The sequence below is a fragment of the Rhinichthys klamathensis genome, unplaced genomic scaffold (assembly GCF_029890125.1).
Source record: "Rhinichthys klamathensis goyatoka isolate OS25496 unplaced genomic scaffold, OSU_Roscu_1.1 h1tg000259l_1, whole genome shotgun sequence".
In the NCBI taxonomy this organism is placed as follows: Eukaryota; Metazoa; Chordata; class Actinopteri; order Cypriniformes; family Leuciscidae; genus Rhinichthys; species Rhinichthys klamathensis.
The window spans coordinates 143293-169676 of NW_026606781.1; the positions used below are offsets into that span (position 1 = coordinate 143293).

At 37.0% G+C, this 26384-nt stretch overlaps 1 protein-coding gene across 5 annotated transcripts in view; it reads left to right on the forward strand.

Moving 5' to 3' along the window:
- Positions 1–26384, forward strand: part of camkk1a (calcium/calmodulin-dependent protein kinase kinase 1, alpha a) — a 120090-nt gene that overhangs the window by 86664 nt on the left and 7042 nt on the right. For all 5 annotated transcript variants that reach the window (XM_056267376.1, XM_056267379.1, XM_056267381.1 and 2 more), the window contains 13 exons: positions 3931–3978; positions 4171–4224; positions 9704–9755; positions 9915–10048; positions 15235–15271; positions 16570–16591; positions 18954–19042; positions 20908–21107; positions 21821–21874; positions 22063–22136; positions 22983–23070; positions 24696–24824; positions 25176–25279. In XM_056267376.1, coding sequence (XP_056123351.1) covers positions 3931–3978; positions 4171–4224; positions 9704–9755; positions 9915–10048; positions 15235–15271; positions 16570–16591; positions 18954–19042; positions 20908–21107; positions 21821–21874; positions 22063–22136; positions 22983–23070; positions 24696–24824; positions 25176–25279 — 1085 coding nt within the window. The remainder of the gene's footprint in view (positions 1–3930; positions 3979–4170; positions 4225–9703; positions 9756–9914; positions 10049–15234; positions 15272–16569; positions 16592–18953; positions 19043–20907; positions 21108–21820; positions 21875–22062; positions 22137–22982; positions 23071–24695; positions 24825–25175; positions 25280–26384) is intronic.

The window sequence follows — 26384 nt, forward strand, 5'->3', positions numbered from 1 at the left end:
AAATATTATTCACGTAAATTGCATTCAATAAAAATGGCGTCTAATGTACTAATTCTGGCTGCAAAGAAGAGCTAACAGCCCAGCTAACGTTAGTCAATGTTAGCTTCGTTCGCGCCATAAAAATCAGAGCCACTTTCATATTAACCTAACTTGCACTACTTAGACATGATAAACAATTATTGTCCTAATTAATAATTCTTAACTGAATTCTGAATTCTTTCTTTTCGTTTCATCTGGAGGGAAGCATGTCAAAGGACCACGAACAAAGTTTAAACGGATCGATAATAATCAACATTTAATCAGCAACAGTTCGAAATGTAGATTTAATATAAGAAGTTAAGGGAACTCGATTGAACCTATGCTCGGCGTGAAATGTTGATGCTTGAAATTGAACACAAGACTTACCTCAAGTTCACCGTAATGGCGCAGAATCGAGAAGGGATGATTCCAAGTCAGGCGTGGAGTTTTATTTCAACCAAAGTTGTGCACACGTCACTCCAGTGATGAGCTGAGCATGCGTGCTGGCGCTTGCTGCAGTAACTAACCGTTGAAATCGGCTTCATACTGGTAAACGGGTCTGAGCCGACCGAGCGCCCAGAGTTTACAGCCGTCGACCGCTGTCAATGGTGGTAAATATTTGAAATAGGCAATAAAATGAAGTGACTTTGTCTAATTGCGGTTGCCACTACTCAGCCAATGCCGCGACTGCGATCACCATGACTGCTGTACGAGTGATGTTACCTAGCGCGCATTCATGTTTAAAATACATAAAGTAAAGAATGATCTTCATGACAACTAAATATTTTGCTATGGTTATAAATATTAAAGAATGCTCTGTGTAAAACGACACTATTATTATTATTATTACTGCAAAAAATAATAATATTTTGTTTTGGACAAGCATCAGATACGGTCAGGAATTTACGTCAATTTTAAAATAATTTTTATGTTAATTATTGCTTCATTAAAACCATCATTGATTTAATCTGAGTCATTTCCAGAAGTGGTCCAGATCATACAGGCAGAGCCGGGTTACCAGTTATGGTGAACATGAATCGGCCCAGTGCTTTACAGCCGTAACAAAAATGCATGTGCCAGAGCGAGCTGCGGGCCACACTCGGCCCGGTTAACACACGCCGATGCCGAGTCTGAGCCGCAGGCGCCGCGGGGCAGCCGAGCTCGGGCCGATTATACATGCTATCTGGGTAGCCTCTGGCACAAAAATCCTCCGATGACGCAAAATGACGATTTTTGTGTCATCGGAGGATTTTTTCCAGACTAAAAATGAATTTTTCTCTCATATCAGGGGGATATGAGGGGGGGGGGGGGGGGGGGGGGGGGGGAAACACGGTAATTCAAAAACAGTACTGGTTTTCTACTGATACTGATACAAAGCAATGCTAAATCCTGAAGTATCCCTTTGTTAAAATGTATGCAATTTGCTTCAAGTAAGGGCTCTATTGGTCTTTAATTTCTAAGCCATGACAATATGAATATTGATGAATGATATGAATTAATAATGTGATGAATAATGTTATTAATATTGTTCATTTTCAATAGGCATGCACAATGTATTGGTTCCGGATTTGGTTATAGGTCAATATTAGAGATAAAAAAAATGGATAGATATCAGCTGATATTACAGTTAATTGTGTATGCTCATTTTCTCTATTTTTACATTCTGATTACATTTGCAGTTATCTAACACTCACTTAAAATTAATCTTTGTAATCTTTATCAAATCTTAAAATGAATATCCATGTTTCATACCGTACCTACTAATTTTAAAATTCAAATTTTTCGAGTTTCACCTGTAATGTTGCGATGCCTAAATTTACTTGAAGCATTTAAAACTTTTGATTTTAGTTTTTAGTGTTTCATTTTTTATTTTCTTATCGGCCATTTACAAATTATAGTATTGACCATAATTTTAGTGTCAGTTCATCCCTAATATTTATGTAACAAATTTAAGGTCTTGTCTAAACTAGTTCCTTCTAGTCTAGTCATTCTTTAAGCTATGTTTTCCTGTAAATTAAATGTGAAATACAGAAATTAAGTATTGTCCTCTGCTCTTGTTCTTGGTGAGTTTTGACCATCTGCTTGTGTGTGCAGGTGCGGGTTTACTGCAATGCCAAACTCACTGAGTGTGTGCCAGTAATAGTCTGATCTCAGCCAGGAGTCCAACTTTCCTCTCTTCTGCCCTCACCCCGTCTCTCTCTCTCTCTCTACCTCTTCATCTTATTCCCCCATTCTCTGTAAATAAACTCAAAAATTATTACAGCGTATCAAATTATACTTTTGTCTGAAATCTTTTTTTTAAATATATTTCTATTCACACTCATCTGTCATTACATTCTCAGTGTTGTTCCTCCCCCAGTGAAGTTCTTCCTCTCTCAGCTTCTCATTTTTGCTTTTACCACTACTACAGTCTTTCTTCCTGTTCCTCTGTCTTTGCTTTATTCTGTTTGAAATTGCTGAAATGTTGTTGAGCAGGGATGTAACCATTGTAAATCCATCTTTCAGTATCAGTTTTAGGACCACATTTTTTCAGTATAGCACAACAGAACAAAGAACCAAAAGAAAATGGCACAGTTTGTTGACGTTTTTAATCATGTAAACTAAATTGAATGCTTTTTTAAAATAACAAAGGTCTCTGTTCCATCTCTTTATAATACTACAACATTTGCAGTACATTCTAGCTAGTAGAAAGCGACAATGTCACATTTCTGTTGTTAGGGCAGAATTGTTTGCAGTCACAATGTTCCCTGCTGCGGTGAAAACTCTGCAGCTCACAATGCAGGAGGTTGCTGATCCAGATAGTAATTGTTTTGCCAACTTGGCTACTTGCAAGTCTTTTTGCACTTGCCAGCTGATTCACATGAAACAATCTGTTTTTGTTTTTAGGTGCCTTTTCTTCTTCAATTGTGGTCTTGTTCTGAGTCTGACCCTGGTTGTGGAACAGTTCAGTCATAATTTCATGAATGACAATCCAGAGATAATCTGATACTTCAGAGCTTGCTGACTCTAGGCTGGTCACCAGAGGCATCATGCTTATACTATTTTTCTAACGTTATTGGAACGATCAGTGCGTTGCGTGATCAGTCTCTGCTGATTTGAATTTAGCAGTTGATGCTCTCACTTGTCATGTATCATATGACAACTGTTTAGTGTTTTCAACCATATAATGTTTATTTTAGGTTTTCTGACATTTTAATACATGTATTGCTAGGGAAAAAACATTTATAGTTTGTAAAATACGCACTGATGTCAATGGAAGCGGCAATAATAATCCTTTCATAATTTGATGACATGTTTTATTGATATCACACATTGTGTAGGTAACTATAAAGTTTGCTCTGTTCTTTTCCCAGTTTACTGACCACTTACTTTCATGTCTTTCGGGAGAAGTGGAGGAATTTACATGTTGTAAATCAGACAAATTCTGTTATAGATCAACTAACATGATCATTATAAAGGTGGTTAACCGACAAAATATATTAACTTGGATGTATTTGAGAATCTGAATATCAGATATTTCATTATGTAGTTAATAAAAAAGTCAAATTGAAATAAAACCAATACATCAGTCAAACAACGCTATTGTGGTGGTGGTTTTTCACGTGACAAGCATTGCCATGGAAATAATAATACATAAAAATGCTAAGTGATAGTATTTGCTGTCATAGTCAACCGGGATGCAAAATTATTTTTAAATCTTTTCTTTTACAGTTTCCATTCTTCCCTTGTGGAATAGGTTATGAAACAAATGCAGAGATTTGTTGTTTCTGCCTGTAACTGGCTTACATGTTCCCTCTGATGTGCAATATATTAATATAGTGTCACAGCTCCTTTGTGTGTGCAGCTGATATTGATTCGATTCTCTCTCTGTCTGTTCTTTTCTCTCTTTCTTTCTCGCTCTCACAATTTCAGGATTGCATCCAGCTTAACCAATACAAGTTAAAGAGTGAGATTGGGAAGGTAAGCCCCCCTACATTATTGTCATTGCAAATTTTGATAATCGACGTGCATATATAAATCACAATTGTGTTTCATAGCAGTCATTCAGACACTGACTCTCTCTGACCCTCAGCACAGTCTCATAGAGTCTGACTCATCATAATCTGTGTTTTGTTTGTCTTATTTCCTCTATCCATTTCTTCTATCTTAAAGGGCTCATATGGTGTTGTCAAGTTGGCATACAACGAGGATGATGACAAATATTATGTAAGTACCTTACGTAAATAACAATTATTTTACATTTGGATGTCCTTGTTGCATCTAGAGCAGTGCTGTAGGCTGGTGGGGTGGCCTGTATGGCCAAAAGTGAATTTGGTGATGCTAGTAGTGCCTTAAATTCAGTCACGAGGTGTATATTGTGAGTGAGTGAGGATGCAAAATAAAGGTAAGGAACAATATACTGAGGAAAAGAGATTGGAAAGAGAAAAAGGCATGACAGAGCAGTTAGCAGTTTTTTTTTTTTTTTTTTTTTTTTTTAGTTTGACAGGGACATTGTACATTAATAAAACATTTCTGTAAATGTACCAGAATTAGCCAAAGGCTATTTTTCATCCGTAGTCCCTGGACAAGATGTTACAAGTCAACCTAAAGAAAAAAATTATTAAGAATACATAATAGAAATTTTAATAATTACATAATACCATAAAAAGCTATTTAAACAGTTTTGGATCAATTAAAACAATCAAGCAAATAGAAACAATAATAGGATGGCTAGCAGATATGAGATTCTAATGTTGACAAATCTGAGTACTGATTAACCACTTTTTCAATTGAACCCTAAATAAAGCATATGTGTCTAGATCTCTTATAGTTGTCGGAATACTATTCCATTCTTGTGCAGCTTTGACAGAAAAGGCAGACTGACTAAATTTACTTCGTCTAAGCGGTATGATACAGTCTTGTCTTAACGCACCTCTTGTAAGGCGATAATCAGTTGTTCTAATACGAACTAACTGACCAAGAGGGGGAGAAGATAAACCATAAATAATTTTATACATCAGGCATATATTTTCCAGACAACATGTATTGTCAATTAAGGGGTCAGAGATCTGGAACAAGTTACCGGTTGACGTGAGAGAATGTCCGACTTACCCCAGTTTTAAGAACCAACTCAAACAATGGCTCAAAACACATCAAATTTGTAACCATTAATGGTATTTGTTGTATTTTATGTGTATGGGTTTGTTCACTATTGTATTGTTTAAGCATATGAATGTATACCATACTTTACTTTTACCAGCACTTTATTGCATTAAATAGCACTTTAACATAATTAAAATGTACCTTATGTACATAGAATAGCAGTTTACTCTGTATGTGTATGCGTGTGTCTGCCATACTAGATGCAGCACCCTCCGGGACTAAACAGCTACACACAGCTTTTTTTTTTTTATCTGAACATTAATTCATAGAATGGCACTTTACTGCATACACAGCACTTTGGATTATATAATTCTTGTCTGCTAACTGTGGTGTCTTGTATAATGTTGTTGAAAATTGTGGCGTCTTTTAAATTGTGTTGTTTTGCATTCAATTTCTATGTTTAGTTGTGTTAAATTGTACTGTGATGACCTGACGGGGGACTACAGATGTAAAATAGCCTTTGGGCTAATTCTGGCATATTTACATTGCTGAAAAGCTAAGATGTCCATTAATATGCACTGTCCCTTTTTAAAAAAACAAATAAATAAATAAAATAAATGACAGAGAGGATGTAGAAGATGCAGGATAGATTGAATGGTAATGAAAATTAGAGCAGATGGGGGAGGGTTGTGATATAACAGTGATGGCAAGAATGTGCAGCAGTCCTTAATTTTATTTGGAGCATATCAGCCCACAAACACAATATGAACACAGTAACCGGACAAACACAAAGATAGACAGACAAAAATTATTTTCATAATTTTCTTCTGATATATATAATTTAATTGGTTGGACAGCAAAGCGCACACAAGCGGAACATGATCTGTTCAAATTATGTTTTATTTTATTTATTTATTTAGCAGTTTTGAACTAAAATATGGAAATTGTCCTGCTGTGTAACTATCCTCATCTTGAACTGAAATACAGAAGCATATCTGTAATGAACAAAATGGAAATAAATGTTAAAAAAAGAAGGGGGAAAAAATGACTATTTTCATATTGCCCCTAAAATATAAAAAAGACATTTGTAATATTTTGCCACCAAGCCCTGTGTTAGAACCTGACACAAAAGACTTGTGATATGGAAAAGTATTTTTAAATGGATATTTTTGGGGCATCTTTTCCAATTTTGCTAATCAGGCCAATAAATCAGGAAGTAATTAAGACATTTTTCAAGCTTTTAAGTCAGGAAGATATATTTTCTCCTTCTACTCTTAATTTTTTTGTCACATTTATGTATAGCTGTTATCCAAAAAGGGAGATTTTCAACATTAATAAGCATAAAATAAGTTAAAGCTGTGCTTATTTTTGCGGATGCAGGCAGCATATGGGAGCTAACCATTGGAAACAGTGTCAGAATAGCTGAATATTTTGAAATATCTGGCAGTGTGACATAAAATTACTATACTCAGCATTTTATTGTTGTATTAGAATTGATAATGGAGAGACTACGTGGAATGTATGTAAAGGATGTAGATATAGTCAAACAGTTTAAGTGTGGAATAAGGAAACACACGGTCTAAGGTCCTGTTTACACTTGGTATTAAGATGCATTTTGGTTGATTGGATTACGAGTAGACAAGGAAGACACGTACCCCTTTACATGTGGTGTTTTAATCTGTCTTTTGTCCACTTTAAACCACTTCTGTCCAGATTTATTCGAGGGGAGAGCCTATGGGCTGGTAAATGTATGGTATTTGGAAGTGATCAAAAGTGGACAAGCTCAAAATGTTTTAGAACGTGTTTACACCTGTATTTAGCGCCATACACTTGTAATCAGATCAAACAAAACTCACAACTGATCATGTCTGATTATTTTCTTGTCCTCCTCATTGTCATCTTTCATAATAGACAGTGTGTCTGAAAGTGAGATATAGCTCCTGGTTTACAGCTACATTAATTAATTCATGCTGTTTGGATAGAAAGGATGAAAAGAGGGCGGAGATCAAATCCCTTCATAAAGGCAGAGTAGAGTGAGAGTGCCCCCGTCTCTGGCCTTTGCACTCCACTGACCTCAGAAACTTATGAGCAGGATGTTACCGGTCTTACAATTTCCACACATTCTCTTTTTTCTTTACCAGTAGAATGAATCCTGAAATTAAAACTAATTCTTTATTTAACTCGATGTGTTTTCTCCTGCTCCACGCTTTCAGTCTTTCTCATGCTTGTGTTTAAGTTTCAAGAAACTGTTGAACATTTAGCTTTGCCATCAAAAGAATAAATTATACTTTAAAATATATTTAAATAATAAAGTTATTTTAAGTTGTAATAATAATTCAAAATATTACTGTTTTTACTGTATGTACTGAATGTTTTATCAAATAAATGCAGATTTATTGAGCATAGGCGACTTCTTCAAAAACATTAAAAAAAATCTTACCAACCCCAAACTTTTGAATGGTAGTGTGTGTATGTATCAATTATAAATAAATAAATAAATAATAATAATATAATATATATATATATATATATATGGTGGCATTTTCACTTGTGTACTACTGTATTTTTCATAGTATACAATAAATACAGTTCCATCACCACCTGTAACAAACTTTATTTAGGTATTGCTTCCCTAGTGGGAAAAAAACCTATACCAAAATGTATTTAAAATACATTTATTTAATACTAAGTATACAAATCCATTAACATATTACTGACATATCGCTTGAGACTTACTGATATAAATATAATTAAACTTTATTTGGAGTTCTTCTTTATTGCACAATGCACATTTCTTAATATTAAGCCTTAAAATGTGTTTAATATCACTATTAGTAAGGATAGTATGATCTCTGTATAATATCAGTACCTAAAGTATACTTGCAATAGTTCCACTTTAGCACAATCAAATATACTTAAAGGGATACTCCACCCAAAAATGAAAATTCTGTCATCATTTACTCACCCTCAAGTTGTTGCAAACCTGTGTGAGTTTCTTTCTTCTGATGAACACAAAGGAAGATATTTTGAAGAACGATTGGAACCAAACAGTTGTTTAGCACCATTGACTTCCATAGTAGAAAAAAAAAAAAATACTATGGAAGTCAATGGTGCCAAAGTTCCAATCGTTCTTCAAAATATCTTCCTTTGTGTTCATCAGAAGAAAGAAACTCATACAGGTTTGCAACAACTTGAGGGTGAGTAAATGATGACAGAATTTTCATTTTCGGGTGGAGTATCCCTTTAAGTATATCTTTAGTTGGACCTCAGCACTATTTCCTGACAGCAAAAATTAGCTGTTCCAATTTATCAGACTTTAAGTATATCAGTTTAGTGTACTAAAAAGTACAATTACAGGGTATTTTTATTAAGTACATAAATATGTAAATGTATTTGTAGTAGCATAAAATAAATGTATTTCAAATACATTTTAGTATATTTATTTTTCACTAGGGTTACTTGCTGATTCATCTCATCGTTTCCCAGTCATTTATATTTGGACGCTTTAGTTCTTTCCATCCCTACTGCATTCTAACTAGCGATTTTGTTTCATCATGCTCACATCTGACATGTTCATAAAACATTCATGTTTTCCCCTTCATTCTTTTTGAACTGAGTTATTTAAACTCTTCAGCAATACAGATGTAGATCTCCTCCAGCTGTCCTTGAGACTTTTTCCTGTTGCTAACTGTTATTGTTATATATAAGTTGTGCATGCTTTCAGTTTTAAGATAAATGGGGCCTTTTTATTGGTGCTGTATGTGTTTTAAACATTTATTATTCTGAGACATTGGATTTTATAGCATGACAAATTAAGGGAAAAGACCACAGAGTTTCAACATGTGCTTCAGTCAAATTTTTAATTCTTTCCATCACAATATGTGAAAGTGTGTCATGAGAAACTCAAGGATGAATTTTGAAATTGTCAGGCACTCACTCATTACGAAACATCATGTTTTCTGCAGGTGCTAGAAGCCCAGTTGAAAAGTAGACAAGACACAGGTGCACAATTCTTCTGTAATGGACATCTTCCATTATAAAAATGACACAGATGACTCAGTATGTGTTTCCCAGGAAGTACATGTTTTAAAAGCCCAGTTCTGTGTGCCAAAAGCAATTTATTTGATTAACATTTCAATTGCTTACAAAGACATCTGATCCAAGCATCAGCGGTTGAATGTTGCTCAACCCTTTGTTTTTCCTCTCTCGAGAAAAAAACGATATAAACTAGGTGATTTACGAACCACAAGCACTTTGGTCTGCGTGCTTCTTATTCTGTCAGTCACTGTTTGTGACCAAATTTCCACATTCACTTTAGCAATCACTTGCACAGAAACACTGCTGTGAGGGGAATTTTGAGTGTCCCATCAAGGCCAGAAGCAAACGAGAAAACTGCAGTTGATTGAACTCTGTGAAAGCTGTTTGATTAGTGTGTAAATGGGAAAAAAGTCAGTTATGTCACCCACTTTATAGGCTCAGGCAGATGGAAATAAGCTATGTTTGAGAAGACCTCTATGTATAATAGTTTCAGTTTGGATATCTATGTAGTCTTTGCAAGATTGTCTATTTGTCTCATTGCATCTGTGTCTTCTTTGTTTTGCAGGCAATGAAAGTGGTATCTAAGAAGAAGCTGATGAAACAGTATGGTTTCCCTCGTATGTATGGCATTTCAATTAAGTTTGAATTTGAAACCATATGTATGCAGATGTTAAGCACAGCAGAAGTTGTTCTTTGGGGCAGATGTTGAAGTAGTCTGAGGAATCCTAGCTGCATCCTAAGTTCCGTTTATTCTCAATCATTCTTTCGCTGTGCAGGCCGCCCTCCACCCAGAGGTCCTAAAGCAGCCCAGGGGATGCAGCCCAAGGTGCTTGGTCCTCTGGAGAGAGTTTACCAGGAGATAGCCATCCTGAAAAAACTGGACCACCTCAACATTGTTAAACTAGTTGAGGTAAGGATTACGAACAAATCCATTCATTCATATAATCCACTGTTAATGAACTTGTGCTAATCAATAGTACTTTAATAGAGACAATAATAACAAGCAAACTGCTATCCGTTCTTCTAAATGTTATTTTAAAGGGGTTATGAACTGAATTTCTGAGTTCTCAAGATTTTTACATCACAAAACATCATTATATATATATATATATATATATATATATATATATATATATATATATATATATATATATATATATATATATATACAGGTCCTTCTAAAAAAATTAGCATACTGTGATAAAGTTATTTATTTTCCATAATGTAATCATAAAAATTAAACTTTCATATATTTTAGATTCATTGCACACCAACTGAAATATTTCAGGTCTTTTACTGTTTTAATACTGATGATTTTGGCATACAGCTCATGAAAACCCAAAATTCCTGTCTCAAAAAATTAGCATATCATGAAAAGGGTCTCTAAACAAGCTATTAACCTAATCATCTGAATCAACTAATTAACTCTAAACACCTGCAAAAGATTCCTGAGGCTTTTAAAAACTCCCAGCCTGTTTCATTACTCAAAACCGCAATCATGGGTAAGACTGCCGACCTGACTGCTGTCCAGAAGGCCATCATTGACACCCTCAAGCAAGAGGGTAAGACAGAAAGAAATTTCTGAACAAATAGGCTGTTCCCAGAGTGCTGTATCAAGGCACCTCAGTGGGAAGTCTGTGGGAAGGAAAAAGTGTGGCAAAAAAACGCTGCACAACGAGAAGAGGTGACCGGACCCTGAGGAAGATTGTGGAGAAGGACCGATTCCAGACCTTGGGGGACCTGCGGAAGCAGTGGACTGAGTCTGGAGTAGAAACATCCAGAGCCACTGTGCACAGGCGTGTGCAGGAAATGGGCTACAGGTGCCGCATTCCCCAGGTCAAGCCACTTTTGAACCAGAAACAGTGGCAGAAGCGCCTGACCTGGGCTACAGAGAAGCAGCACTGGACTGTTGCTCAGTTTTGCATGTCATTCGGAAATCAAGGTGCCAGAGTCTGGAGGAAGACTGGGGAGAAGGAAATGCCAAAATGCCTGAAGTCCAGTGTCAAGTACCCACAGTCAGTGATGGTCTGGGGTGCCATGTCAGCTGCTGGTGTTGGTGCACTGTGTTTTATCAAGGGCAGGGTCAATGCAGCTATCTATCAGGAGATTTTGGAGCATTTCATGCTTCCATCTGCTGAAAAGCTTTATGGAGATCAAGATTTCATTTTTCAGCACGACCTGGCACCTGCTCACAGTGCCAAAACCACTGGTAAATGGTTTACTGACCATGGTATTACTGTGCTCAATTGGCCTGCCAGCTCTTCTGACCTGAACCCCATAGAGAATCTGTGGGATATTGTGAAGAGAAAGTTGAGAGACGCAAGACCCAAAACTCTGAATGAGCTTAAGGCCGCTATCGAAGCATCCTGGGCCTCCATAACACCTCAGCAGTGCCACAGGCTGATTGCCTCCATGCCACGCCGCATTGAAGCAGTCATTTCTGCAAAAGGATTCCCGACCAAGTATTGACTATTGAGTGCATAACTGAACATAATTATTTGAAGGTTGACTTTTTTTTGTATTAAAAACACTTCTTTTATTGGTCGGATGAAATATGCTAATTTTTTGAGACAGGAATTTTGGGTTTTCATGAGCTGTATGCCAAAATCATCAGTATTAAAACAATAAAAGACCTGAAATATTTCAGTTGGTGTGCAATGAATCTAAAATATATGAAAGTTTAATTTTTATCATTACATTATGGAAAATAATGAACTTTATCACAATATGCTAATTTTTTGAGAAGGACCTGTATATATATATATATTTTTTTTTTTACTGTTTTTGCCCCTGTTTGAAAAAAAATTGATAGGCGTGACACATTCAAGAGTTGGAAGTAAGCACTGCTATGATTTGGTAATAGTTTTGCATATTAAAATCATTTTTGTTGAAAAATATCTCGTCACATAGTTGAAACATTTGCCAACAATGTGAAACATTTATGCATATTACATATGCTTTATAAGTCTTGGTTGTGGCAAATAAAGTGTAAGTACTTGGAGTTACCACAGTTATAGTTGACAAATGATAATTGCGGTGTTTCATGTATAATAAATGAATGTATTGTTTGTCGCACTGTTGTTCTTATAGGCTATCCTTTGCGATAAAGAGAAAAACTTATACATTGTCAATTGCAGTGTCATGTTTTAAATTAAATTAAACGTGATGTAATGTCTTACTGATGACAAAACAGATGATGTCACTCACTGAAGCTTTTATTCAGGATTACAGCGAATGGCTTTGATCAAAACAATAACAAAAGAATCGTTCTCTACGTGCTTTCTTCCGTATCCAGGAATTCCCCCATATTAACCTCTTAAATGCCGAAGCAAAGGAAAGAACAGCAAATCACAACTATTCACACTGTTCAACGACAATGGCGTTCATCCACGCTTTCTTAATCTTAAAATCACAAGAAAGGCAAAGACAAAGAGTTTTTACACAACTTGGCAGTGCAAAACGTCTTGTAATCCTCAGAGGCATCTCTATGGTTTTGTTGCTGAAGTAATCCTGTTTGTCTCTCTTGTATTTACTACTAAATGACATGCTGGAGTCGGTGGGTGGTGCTAAAGATACAATGATGTAGAAGTAGACGTTGATTTTCTTCTGCAGAGCCTGTCTTTCATCGCATGATTACATCATAATGTGACAAAATCCGAAACTAGTCATTTTAGGAGCTTGGATTCAATAAAAGCTGTTTTTCGACTAACAAGGAAGTCCTTCCATCTAAACTTTCTTTCAAACTTCCTTTCCTTTCTTCTTAATATTTTCTGAATTAATGAGCTTCTTTTCTTTCTGAGCAAAGTTATTTCCTTTTGAACAAACGTCATTTCAAACTTCCTTCCTCAAAGAATGAACAGAAAAACAACCAAACAAAGAATCCCTCTGAACTATCTTTCCTTCCTTCCTTTCAAACTTCCTGCTCTCTGTTCCTCCTTCCTTCCTTCCAAAGCAATGAATGATTTGATTAATGATTAATTATTTGACGACCACTTGGAAGAAATGTTGTTTGACACTGGGTCTCTGGCAGTCAGGTGTAAACCTCAAGTTAAAATGGGAAATACAATAAAAACACAGAGAGATGAAATTTGGAAGGAAATGGACTTCTGCACCAACTACTCAATAACATACCCAGACGACCTAATCATGTGCCATTATGTAATTTGTGCCAAAGAGGGGACAAAATAATAGCAACACAATGAAAATCAGCCCGTAATGTCCTGAGAATAGGGTGTGGAGATGAGTGCAATCGATCGCAGGAAGGTAGAATGGAGGGATGCTGAAGGAGAAAAGCGCCTTTCCTTCTCTCCCCCTATGGTTCCGTCTGAGTGCTCTTCAATCACAGCAGCACCCACGTACGTCAGCAAAATTAGAAAAGAGGGGTGAGAGAGTGCATGCGAGAGAAAATTGAAACAGAGCATGAAAATTGTTTAAAGGAATCTTAGAAAGTGAACCAGAGGAACCACCTACACTCCACTCACCTCCCCCTCCTACTGCCGGTCCAAGTACAGTCTTAAAGGGTTAGTTCACCCATAAATGAAAATTATGTCATGAATGACTCACCCTCATGTCATTCCAAGCCCGTAAGACCTCCGTTCATCTTCGGAACACAGTTTAAGATATTTTAGATTTAGTCCGAGAGCTTTCTGTCCCTGACATCAGTGGGTTAGTTAGAATGTTTTGAAGCCTCGAATACATTTTGGTCCAAAAATAACAAAAACTACGACTTTATTCAGCATTGTATTGTCTTCCGGTTCTGTTGTCAATCCGCGTTCAGTGATGCTGATGACGTAAGACGCTGCTGATGTGTTATCAGTGCACCCGAGCTTCGTTTACCGTCTGAGGGAGACGCACGCTGTAAACAAAACAATCTTCGCAAACATGTCTAAGGATTTCGACACAGAGGAAGACTTGCATTTTGTTGCCCAGCCATATTTATTTGAACCCGAATACACGGACGCACCAGATACACGTCAGCAGCGTCTTACATCATCAGCGTCACTGAACGCGGATTGACAACCGAACCGGAAGACAATACAATGCTGAATAAAGTCGTAGTTTTTGTTATTTTTGGACCAAAATGTATTTTCGATGCTTCAAAACATTCTAACTAACCCACTGATGTCACATGGACTACTTTGAAGATGTCTTTATTTCCTATCTGGACAAGGACAGTATATCGTACATACATTTTCAATGGAGGGACAGAAAGCTCTCGGACTAAATCTAAAATATCTTAAACTGTGTTCCGAAGATGAACGGAGGTCTTAAGGGCTTGGGGCGACATGAGGGTGAGTCATTAATGACATAATTTTCATTTTTGGGTGAACTAACCCTTTAAGTTAAGAGTATAGAATACAGAAATGGAGCTCTGCTGAGGTGCACCTGATGCTTATCGAATCTCATCACTGGAGTAAAACTAAAAGTAGCGACTCTGTACCAGTAGCTTGGCTGTTTTCAAATTAAGTGTAGCTTTTGCATCTAGCTTTTCCAGTATCAGGGAACTTTTCCAAGCAGTGACATAGAATGACATATGCTTTTCCGTCATATAGTACACAGCTATGCTATGCACACACAGCTTTATAGCCAAGCGAGCTGAGGCAATAATCAAACACGCTCTTCTAAAATGTTGTCTTTCATATGTAGTGTTGGACAGTCTGATGTTTTTCTCTGCGTAATAGTGTAGCTTTTAAAACATTGCTGAAGAGAATGTTTCCCACAAAGCTCCTCTGTAATGTTTGCAGCTGTAGATGCCCTTATTTTTTTTGATGTTGAAATCTTATATGCTGTGTCCTCATGTGCAGACTCTCACTGAATCTGTTCCTGCTAAACTCAGCAGATTTCTGAAAAATGTTACTCACAAACTACTACACAAGTTCTACAATAGCTTCAGCCATTCATAACAGTATTGTTCCATTGAACACATTGGAGCCGTTTAATTCCACAGATTTTTCCAACATAATCAATGAAGAAAAAAAAGTCATAATTTGCTTTGAACCTACTAATGGATGTCACAGAGTTTCCTAGACCCCAAGAATGCTGGAAATCATACAGTGCATGTAGCAAGTGGTGTTTTTAATCAAATTTCTGTTTCAGGTGCTGGATGATCCAGCGGAGGACAACCTTCACATGGGTATGTTCTTTTTTGTTGACATATAATCTAGTGGTAAAATGGCCCTTCTGTGTAAAAGATTCAGCAAATTATGGTGTTTTACGGTAGCTAATGTTTGATCAGTTGTCATTTCATTAAAGTTATGCATGGTCATTCTAAAACATCCATTAAACCAATTGTAATTAGTAATTACACTACAGTTCAAATGTTTGGGGTCAGTAAGATTTCTTTTTAAAGAAATTAATACTTTTAATCAAGTGACAGTATAAATATGTACAATATTACAAAAGATTTCTATTTCAAATAAATGGTGTTCTTTTGAAATTTGTATTCATCAAAGAATCCTGAGGGGGGAAATATATCGCGGTTTCCACAAAGCTATTAATCAACAGTTATTTTCAACATTGATAAGTAGTGTTTCTTGTGCACCAAATCCTGAAGGATCATGTGACGCTGAAGACTGGAGTAATGACTGCTGAAAATTCAGCTTTGACATCACAGGCATAAATTACATTTTCAAATATATTAAAATAGAAATCATTTTAAATTGGAATCATATTTCACCCTATGACTGTTGTACTGTATTTTTGGTCCAATGAATGCTACCTTAGTGAGCATAAGAGACATCATAACAAAACGACACTTGTGAATGGTATTGTATTAGTATTCCAATCATCAAAATGAAACCCATATTTACACATAATGCATGCTTAACTCTTTCTTTTCAAGGTGTGTTCATTGGTTGTAGTATTAAGCTGTTTGCCCTCATTGCTAGTCATCACATAGCTTCACTGCTCATTGTCACATCAATGTCGCTCATATCGTCTCACATCACCAACTCTCATTGAAAATGAATGAACTCTGGGCGTTTTGTCGCTGTAAAATATTTGCCAGTATGAACCCCCTGAAGTCTACCATTATAAACTTTACTTTTTCATGAAAAGTAGACTGTTTCAAATAGTTCAAACTGTGCTGCCTGTCTTCCTAATTGGCTGACGTGAGATTCTGCAGAATAAGTGTCTCATACATAAGACTGTGTGACACATTTAGTTGTCTGCTCTGACTCATACTGTGAGAATGAAAATAAGTTGTTTGTGCTGATGGACTGCTACAAACTTCCACTGAGCAATGCTGCGAATAAAAGCACATATACTTATATGCGGAAAAAAGTCTGGTCATATAAGGCTATGACATGCTATATGAGGACTGTGAACATTACATTTCATAAAGTGCACTGATGGATTTGTCAATAACAGAATGTCTTTTCACTCTCACTTTGCTTTAATGACTCCCTTTCTCCTGTTCTGATCTCTCCGCAGTGTTTGAGCTGATGCAGAAGGGGTGAGTATTCTGTGTGTCCACTTTCACCACATTAACTTCCATCCTCTGTCCTTCCATTAATCACTCCATTCCTCCTCCGTCAACTGCTCTGTCGTGCATATCTGTCATCACTTACAGTAGATCTGACTCAGTTTTCCCTTTTTTCCTCCCTTGTTCCAAAGGGATTAATTAAATGCTTATGTTATCACTTTCTCACTCAGACTCTTATTCGCGTCTTTTTCTAGATCAGTTCTTATGTTTTTTGTCATTGAATATACTGTTTTTCTCTCTACATATTAAAACAATTGCATTGTCAGCAGCCATATCACCCTGTTGCCCACTGAAGCTAAGCAGGGCTGAGCCTGGTCAGTACCTTGATGGGAGACCTCCTGAGAAAACCAGTTTGCTGCTGGAAGAGATGTTAGAGAGGCCAGCAGGGGGTGCTCACCCTGTGGCCTGTGTGGGTCCTAACGCCCCAGTAAAATGACGGGGACACTATACTGTCAAAGAGCACCGTTCTTCGGGTGAGACGTTAAACCAAGGTCCTGACTCTCTGTGGTCATTAAAAGTCCTTCGAAAAAGTGTAGGGGTGTAACCCCGGCATCCTGGCCAAATTTGCCCCTTGGCCTCTGTCCATCAATCCATACTGATTGGCTTCATCACTGTCTCCTCTCCACCAATAAGCTGGTGTGTGGTGGGCGTTCTGGCGCAATATGGCTGCCGTCGCATTATCCAGGTGGATGCTGCACATTGGTGGTAGTTAAGGAGATTCCCCCTTCCATATGTGAAGCGGTTTGAGGTCCCAGAAAAAGCGCTATATAAATGTAACAAATTATTATTATTGTTAATCTTTTTTGTATTACTTTTGTTACTTGTAGTGTTTATTTATTCTGTTGCTTTCTCTGCGTTTCTAAATCCACAAAAAGCTCATTTAAAGGGTAGCAGTCTTCCAGTTTATTATAAGACCTTTTTTTTGTTTCTTATTTTTTTCCAAATGTGACATTTTACTTTGGTTGAATATGAGTTTCTGCCAAGTGGCCTGGCTTTGTTTTGGAGAGAAATGTGTTGTTCAGTATCCCTGGTGTTTGTGGGCTTATGCCTTGAAAAGAGCAGATTAAAACTTACTTTGCATAATTACAGAATGGTCTATTTTCACTAGACCTGGCTGAATAATTTGGCCTTTCTGATCAATCGTGATTCACTGCCTGTGGGTAATGAATGAAATGGCCTTTGAGGACCCTGTTTTGTGCTAAGTGGTTTGTGTGATTGGTTTTTATGTAAATCTCACAGTCACGGTTCATTTTGAAGGATTCCATCCACTCTGTGTTCACAGTCATGTAGTTTCACAGCATCTTCTGTTCTCTCACTGATGTCTCTTACTTGCCCAGTGTGGCCTTGTTATAATGTCTTGCTAACTTACACTATGTAACTTTTTTTTTTGGTTCAAAATTAACTAAATTTAAATAATGAGTAAATACCTCGTCGATCCTTCTTCCAAAACATGTTTTTGGTTTACCCTGATTCACTATAAGCCAGTTATAATTGTTTATATTATATGACGGGATGGTTTTCATGGGAAATCGCATACATGCCTCACTCGCCGTGTGTGTCTTGTTATATCTGTAAATACAGAAAAGTTTCTCTGGCTATGTTGACGTGTGTATGTATGGTGTTGGAGTGGCATAGGTTAGCTGTCACACTGATAGAGAAAGGTTAATCACCAGTTTGAAAAAAATTGCGAACAGATAAGAGTCTGCTGGCAAAAATAGAACGCGGCAGAAAAACATTTGCCATTCTGTGATGTACTGTACTGTTGTTTCGAATTCTGCTGATTTAAATAGGTCAAGTTTATGTTGTCTAGCTGACTAACGTAGATGAGATTTTGTTGAAACAACAAAAATAAGTTATAATATTATTAAAAACACCATAATATATTATAGCAGATATACATATGTATGAACACTGTAATGAACATTTGTATTGAAATTGTAATTATTATGAAATATTTGAAATTAAATATTTTATACAATGAATATTTTTTTCTGCTGCATATAAAAATAGATTGCTAAAAATAAAATCGATCATATTTTTTTGTGGTTGGGTCAGTGAGCATTTTTGCAAGGTAAGTAAAAAATCTGAACTACATCAAAATATTTGTTATTAATCAAACTGGTTTCATGCTGAAATGGCATCAAGGGGATGTTTCAGACACTATATTGTATCAAAATGATTTTGTGACCTCTCTTAGACTAAATGTTTGAGGTTATTTCTCTACCTATCATTTCATTCACAATTTCTCTTCATGAATCTTTGCTCGCTGTTACTGTATTTTATTTGTACCTTATCAGTTAACTTACAATAAAGTGTCTCCATTGGTCACCAGCCCTGTGATGGAGGTTCCCAGCGACAGTCCCTTCAGTGAGGACCAGGCCCGCCACTACTTCAGAGACATTGTTCTGGGCATCGAGTACTGTGAGTCATTTCCTTTATTTTTTAAAAGCCTTTTTCAAATTGCTGGGTCGACCTCACTGTCTTCCATCCTCGGTTTCTAAGGAGACCACCTTGACATGGTTTTAGTAATAGAGCATCTGAAGTTAAATAAATCCCAGGATAGAAGAGCGAAGCAAACTCCTAAAGATGAGCGGCTGACATTAATCATTACTTGTGTAAAAATAAAGACCCAAGAGAGCTCTGTCCCAAGGAACATCTCTATGTTTGTTGTTCTAACTCATCATGGCATCCTGTTAGGCTAATGAAGTGAGCGAATGTGGCAGTGCGCTCGTGTATGTGTGTGTGGGGGAGGTCATCGTTTCCTGATTAAAACAAGTCTCTGCTATTTCTTAAGGCCGTTCTGATCTGTCATATGTCAAAAGAAGAACAGTATATGTACAACAGTATATGTTGATTGAGCTTAAATTGTATTGAGCCTTTAAATAAGATGGCAGCACAAAAAAGGAGAATGAGCTAAGCGGAGTAGATTGCCAAGTGTCTGTTCTGCTCGAGTGGAAACTCGGCTTTCATCAATTCATTTGAATCCTACTAAACAGGCAACACTCGCTGTGGCAACCGTCTGGATGGCAACAGACCATTTGCATGATTCGCTACAAATCAGTCTGTGTTCACAATGAACTCCTTTTGTGTGTCTTTAATTTGTGGACTGCAATCAGAGTATGTGTCCATATCTTGTTTATTTCATTAGCACTATCCCATGTCAATATAATGAATTAATAGTTATCTAAAAAATCTGTGTGTGGGGGTTTTATGATATGTAAACTGCTTGAGAGACAGTTTACATAAGCTACATTCCCCTTGCTTTGCTGACTTTGATCAAATAATTATATGCAATAACATGCTAATGCTTTGAACACATCTCTTTGTTCCTTAATGTATTTTCTTTTTTCATTACCATGCTTGTCATCTGAAGACATCTTAGACATGGCTCTTGTTGTCGCGTATAACCAGTAATGACACATGACTGAAAGATGATAAGTGGTGGGGAGGTTATCTTTGATTGACCACTTGAGACAAGGAGGCGACTCTTAACCAATCAAATTCAGCTTCTGTGTGCACAGGGTGACCTTCTTGATCCTTTCTGCTGTTCTTTAGTTAAGCTGAGACCTCCTGCGGTCAGACACACTTGATGTTGTACCTCCTCTTTACTTACTTTGCTCAACCTAGTAGCTTTATTAAACTTGTTTCGAGTTATAAAAACTGACGTTTTGGTCACAATTATGTAACTTGTACAGTAGAAGTATGGATTAGTATTACATGGCATGTTAATGTTTAATTATTTTTCTGATCACAATTAGGCATGGATGGATTACGGTAGTCTAGAATATTAAATACTTTTTGATGTTGCATTGAGAAGATTGATCCTCACATAATATAATAATAATAATATGTAAAGTGTTTTTGTTTTATGATCATTTGCAGGACTATAAAATGTAAAAAATAAAAATAAAAAAAATATGACTTAAATATAATAAAATAATTTGATCCTCATAACTTTACATTTTAATTATCGGTTTTAGTGATATTGACCTTGATAGCATGTGGTGTCACCCATCTCTAGTAATAATAATAATCATATTTTTATTTAAAAAATCAAGTATTTACTATATTACTATATAGTACTATAGTTACTATATTATTTCTTAGTTTTGAAGACCAATGAGTTATATTTGTTTTGTGAAGTCTAATAGAATTCTGAGATTTGAAGCTAATCATCAATAAATTGAACTTTTGGAATGACTCCTTTTTCTTGTTATTCTTTTAGATGATATAGCCTACTCGAAATATCATATTCCTTCTCTGATATTCTTTCTCTTTATGCTCAGTGCACTTTCAGAAGATCGTTCACAGGGATATCAAACCATCTAATTTATTACTTGGAGATGACGGCCATGTCAAAATCGCCGATTTTGGGGTCAGTAACCAGTTCGAGGGTAACGATGCCTGTCTCTCCAGCACTGCTGGTACTCCTGCATTCATGGCCCCAGAGACACTGTCAGACAACCGCCAGAGCTTTAGTGGAAAGGTAATGCGTGTCTGTGGTGATTTTGCTGGTATGTGTTGTGATAGGCCAATCTGACTGGTTTTGTGAACTATATCATTGAAAAATTAGGCTAAATTTTTAATTAATGGGACATCGCTAATTCTCCCATAAATGTGTCAAAGAGCTACGCTACTGTTCAACATATATATTTTTAAAAAGTTTCTTAATTTTTTTTTTTTATATATATACAGTATTTCGCATCATTACTCCTACCTTCAGTATCACATGATATTTTAGAAGTCATTTTAATATGATGATTTAATGCTAAGAAACATTTTTTATTAGCATCCACGTTGAAAACAGTATGCCTCTTAATATTTTTGTAGAAACCATTTTTTTGGGATGTTTTGATGAATAGAAAGTTCAGAAGAACAGAAATTATTTGAAATAGATTTTTTTGTAACTTTAGAAATGTCTTTACTGTCACTTTTGATAAATTTACTGCATCTTTGAGCAATAAAATGACTTTGTTTTCTTTAAAAAAAAATCGAACTGACCCTTATTAAGTACACATTAGTCCATTCTATAAGATATTTTGTTTTGCATTCCTTGGAAGAAAGTCATAGAGCTTTGGCACAACATGATAGTAAATAAATGACAACAGAATTTAAATTTTGAATGAACTCTCCCTTCAAGAAATTACATTTATCTCAATAGCTCCTGCATCAATATAACAGAAGTTGTGTCTTGTTCAGGCTCTGGATGTGTGGGCTATGGGAGTGACTCTCTACTGTTTCGTGTATGGGAAGGTGAGTCGGCTCATATACTGATATGATCAGAATGATAGCAGTAATTCTTCACTGTGGAATTATCTATCAGTAAGATCAATGGACGGGCCAGTGTGCTACTGCAGTGACATTTGTGTGATTGATGATTTTGATCATTCATCTGTCTAACCTCCTCCCCCTCTCCTCTATTTTTCTTCCCTGTCCTCCAGTGCCCATTTATTGATGAGTACATTCTGGCACTTCACAATAAGATCAAGTGTAAGCCGGTGGAGTTCCCCGAGACGTAAGTCGCCCCTCGCTGTGTGTGACGCATCTGTCGTCCCACAGAAACAGAGAGAGGAAATGTCAGATGTGTATGACGATGTGAAATGAATGCTATTTTGAGGCGTGTTGGTTTATGTAAGATATTTGTGTATGCTCGTGCAGGTCTATGATATGTTGATGAAGTCTGTCGTCTGTGTGTGGAAGGCCAGAGGCCATCCGGATGCATGTCATCTGGTGCATGTGTTTGGACTAATCATCAGCAAATAAAAACGCATCTCTCTCACACACACTGTCCCTGATGTCATGCTGCAGTGTTCTCACTGGCTAAACTATCTACAAAATATCACAATGTCATCACTGTGAATCAAAAACAGTGTACATGACAAGGGGCTTCACTCACTTTTTGGGTTCCTTTTTCTATGCGTAAACCAATTTTAAAAAAATTAATTTTACATTTTTATTCTATGCTTACAACAAGCCAAAAATTAAGGGAATGAGGAAAAATAATTTGAGAGATTCAACCTAATTTAAAAGTACCCCCCCCCCCCCCCCCCCCTTATTATGTGTTAATGTTGATATTAACACATAATAAGAAATTTGCTGAAAAAAGCAGTAAAAGTGAGAGGAAATGTCTTTTTTGGCTGAGTACATGTTGTTGTTGTTTTCATGTTTGCAGAGCTTCTTTTGTGTTTAGTACAGTTGAGCTCTTTAGCCCTTATGATCAGTGGGGGTTTGAAGCAGTGTTTCTTCTGTCTGCAGTGTGTGTCTCCTCTTGTAAAAGCATACTGTCATTGTCTAGCAGTACCATCAGGTTTATTGGGTTTGTGTTTTCAGCTGTTTTCTCTGTGTTTCTGTAATATCTCAGGCCAGCTATCAGCGAAGGGCTGAAGGACCTGGTCACACGAATGCTGGACAAAAACCCAGACGCCAGAATCACTGTTCCTGAGATCAAAGTAAGTACACATATGATGGAAAGGACGGAGCACTTCTTAGATTGAAAGTGTAGAACCTTCCACCTTCATCTTCACCACTCTGTATTGCAAGATATTGAGTTACTATTCACTTGAGGAGTGCATCTATTTACACTGAAATGAATGTGCATATTTTACCTTTTTGGCTGGGCTAGTATTATTAATCAATGCTACCCTTCAGAAATCGCCTCAATTTTCCTTCCTGCATATCGGCGAGAGAGTGCGACCTCACTTAATATTGAAATTATAGTCAGTTTCTCAAAAAGAAATGTATCATTAGTCTTCACTCACAATAGCTCCAGTGTTTCTATCAAAGACCATTCCTGAGCCACATACAGGGATACTGTAAATATGACACAATATCTCTGATAGCTTCTGCACCATCTAGCAGACTTGCTGTTTGGACAGAAACATATCAGCTAATCCCTATGGAGAAGGATTTTGGTTCAGTTCTGGAAACTTCCATCTGCTGTCTCAGTGTGTGACAGTGAGTGTGAATAATTAGCACACACACACACTCGGCCATTAGAGACTCCTGCCTGCATGTCATTACCCAAAAAATGTTCCATTAAAGCAGCGATCCCCAGAGCACACTCGGCCTACATTCACTCAACAGCTCTACTCTCATACCCTTCAGACTAACTTTGTTATTAGGACAAATATTGTATTTCTTTAATAATTTTCTGATTGGATGAATGGTTAGATGGATGGATAGATGGATGAAAGGATTGATGGATGAACAGATAAATGAAATGGAGGATAGAAGGTTAGATAGATGGACCAAGGGATGGATGGATGGATGGATGGATGAAACTATAGATGATGGCTTGATGGATGAAACTCTATAGAGGGATGGATGGATGGATATATGACAGCTGGATGGATGGACGAATGGATGGATGCACTGATCTACAGACATAGATGGATACATGGATGAATGGATGGACAGACCGATGGATTGATGATGGGATGAATGGATGGACAGACCGATGGATTGATGAATAGATGGATACATGACGGCTGGATGGATGTATGGACTGATCTACAAACAAGGATGGATGGATGAATGGAAGGATAAATGATGGATGGTTGCATTAAAGGATGGATGGATAGAATATTAGATGGATGGAATAATGGATGGATGGACATACTGATGGATTGATGAATAGATGGGTCTATGATGGCTGGATGGATGGGCGAATGTATGGATGTATGGACTGATCTACAGACATGGATGGATGGATGAATGGAAGGATAAATGATGAATGGATGGATGGTTGCATTGAAGGATGGATGGATAGATAGAATATTAGATGGATGGACAGTCGGGTGGATGAATTGATGGATAGAAGATGGCTAAATGTATGAAACTGTATGGATGGATGTATAGAAGAAAATGTATGGTCTGATCTATGGGTATATGGATGGATATATAGAGATTGCCGTGATGGATGGATGGATGGATGGAATGAAGGAAAGATGATGGATGGATGGATGGGTAGACGGATGAATATATGAAACGATAGGTTAAATGGCCAGATGGATGGACGGAATGACGTGTACACAGCATGTTATACACGTGTGTGTGTGTGTGTGTGTATTTTCAGGTGGACCCCTGGGTGACTCAGGATGGTACAGACCCATTGCCTTTAGAAGAGGAGCACTGTACTGCGGTAGAAGTCACTGAAGAGGAGGTGCAGAACTCGGTGAAGTTTGTCCCCAGTCTGTCTGCTGTGGTAAGTGAAACCAAGAAAGAACAAGGGTTTCTATGTGTAAGGGTTCATGAGTTGCTGAACTGTAGTTACATGAACACACCAACCAAACAACTGAAACCTCATCACATGTCAAACTGACCCTGCTTCTGAACTGTCTGCTTTTCCTTGATTACTTTCCTGGAATTAGTCCTTCTTGCCATCATCATCATCATCATCATTTCAGTAATGCAAAGTGTATTTTTAGCTGCCCCCTGTTCTTTTTTCTCTATTTTGTATTTGTAAATGTTGGATTTCTGCATGCCCTGATCTGTATTCTTTTAATATGTACAGTAAGTTAAGTCTAGTTGTCCCCTCTTTCCTGTGATGCTGTAGATATTGGTGAAAGCCATGTTAAGGAAGCGTTCCTTTGGGAATCCATTTGAGTGTCCCAGCAGGAGAGAAGAGAGATCCATGTCTGCTCCCAGCAGTCTTCTCATGTAAGTGTTCCAACCGATGACCAACTGGAAACCAGAGTAATATAGCTTCACAAATACAAATGACTCTCCTTTTGCTCACAAGCCTTTTGTAAGAGGTTGAACTCTTTTCAGCATTGCATCTCTTTTATTCTTTGCTTTTTTCACTCTCACATTCAAGGTCGCAGCATGATATTTCAGACGTCATGTCTATCTATTTGAACAGGAAGGTGTGCTAATAGTCACCCATTACTTCTCCTGCCGCCAACATACGTTTCCATAGTAGCATGATTCAGACGTTTTTTCTCTTGCAGTAACATTCAAAGCTCTGGGACTTGTTTTTACTATTTCTGTCTGGAACTTTCTTCTCTGCATTGCACTGAGACTGCTGACTCCCTCATTAATATTTTTACAATATATATATATATATATAGCAACTCCTGGCCATAAATTAGGGCAGATTCTTGGTCTTAGCGCTAGTTTATGCTAAACATTTTGTAAGCTTTATATTCTAATGACTAAACGCATCACACACACTTTTTGCAGAATTCTAATGTCCTTGCCTTATTCAGCCTGAGGGTGGCGCTCTAATGATGATTTACAGACTTTAGTGTACACGACAAACGCATAGAATGCGTTTATAGAATTGCCTTAAAGGGACAGTTCACCCCAAAATTGTGCAAATCTTGTCATTAATTACTCACCCTCATGCCGTTCCAAACCCATAAGACCTTTGTTCATCTTCGGAACACAAATTAAGATCTTTTTGATGAAATCCGAGAGCTTTCTGTCCCTCCATTGGGAGCAACGCAACTTACACATTCAAGGTCCAGAACGATAGGAAAGACATCATTAAAGTAATCCATGTGACTCCAGTGGTTTAACCTCAATTTTATGAAGCAACGCGAGTGCTTTGTTTACACAAAAAAGTCTGCAATATAGTTCTAAATGTATATTTCAGTTTTTCATATTTAGCATCTATATATATATGCAGTACGGTATATACAAGTTCTTAAAGGGGTCATATAATGATACATGCACTTTTACAAGTTGATTGTACTGAAATGTGTGTTGGCAGTGCCTGTACACAACCATCATAAAATGATAAAAATCTATCCATTGTTTGTTT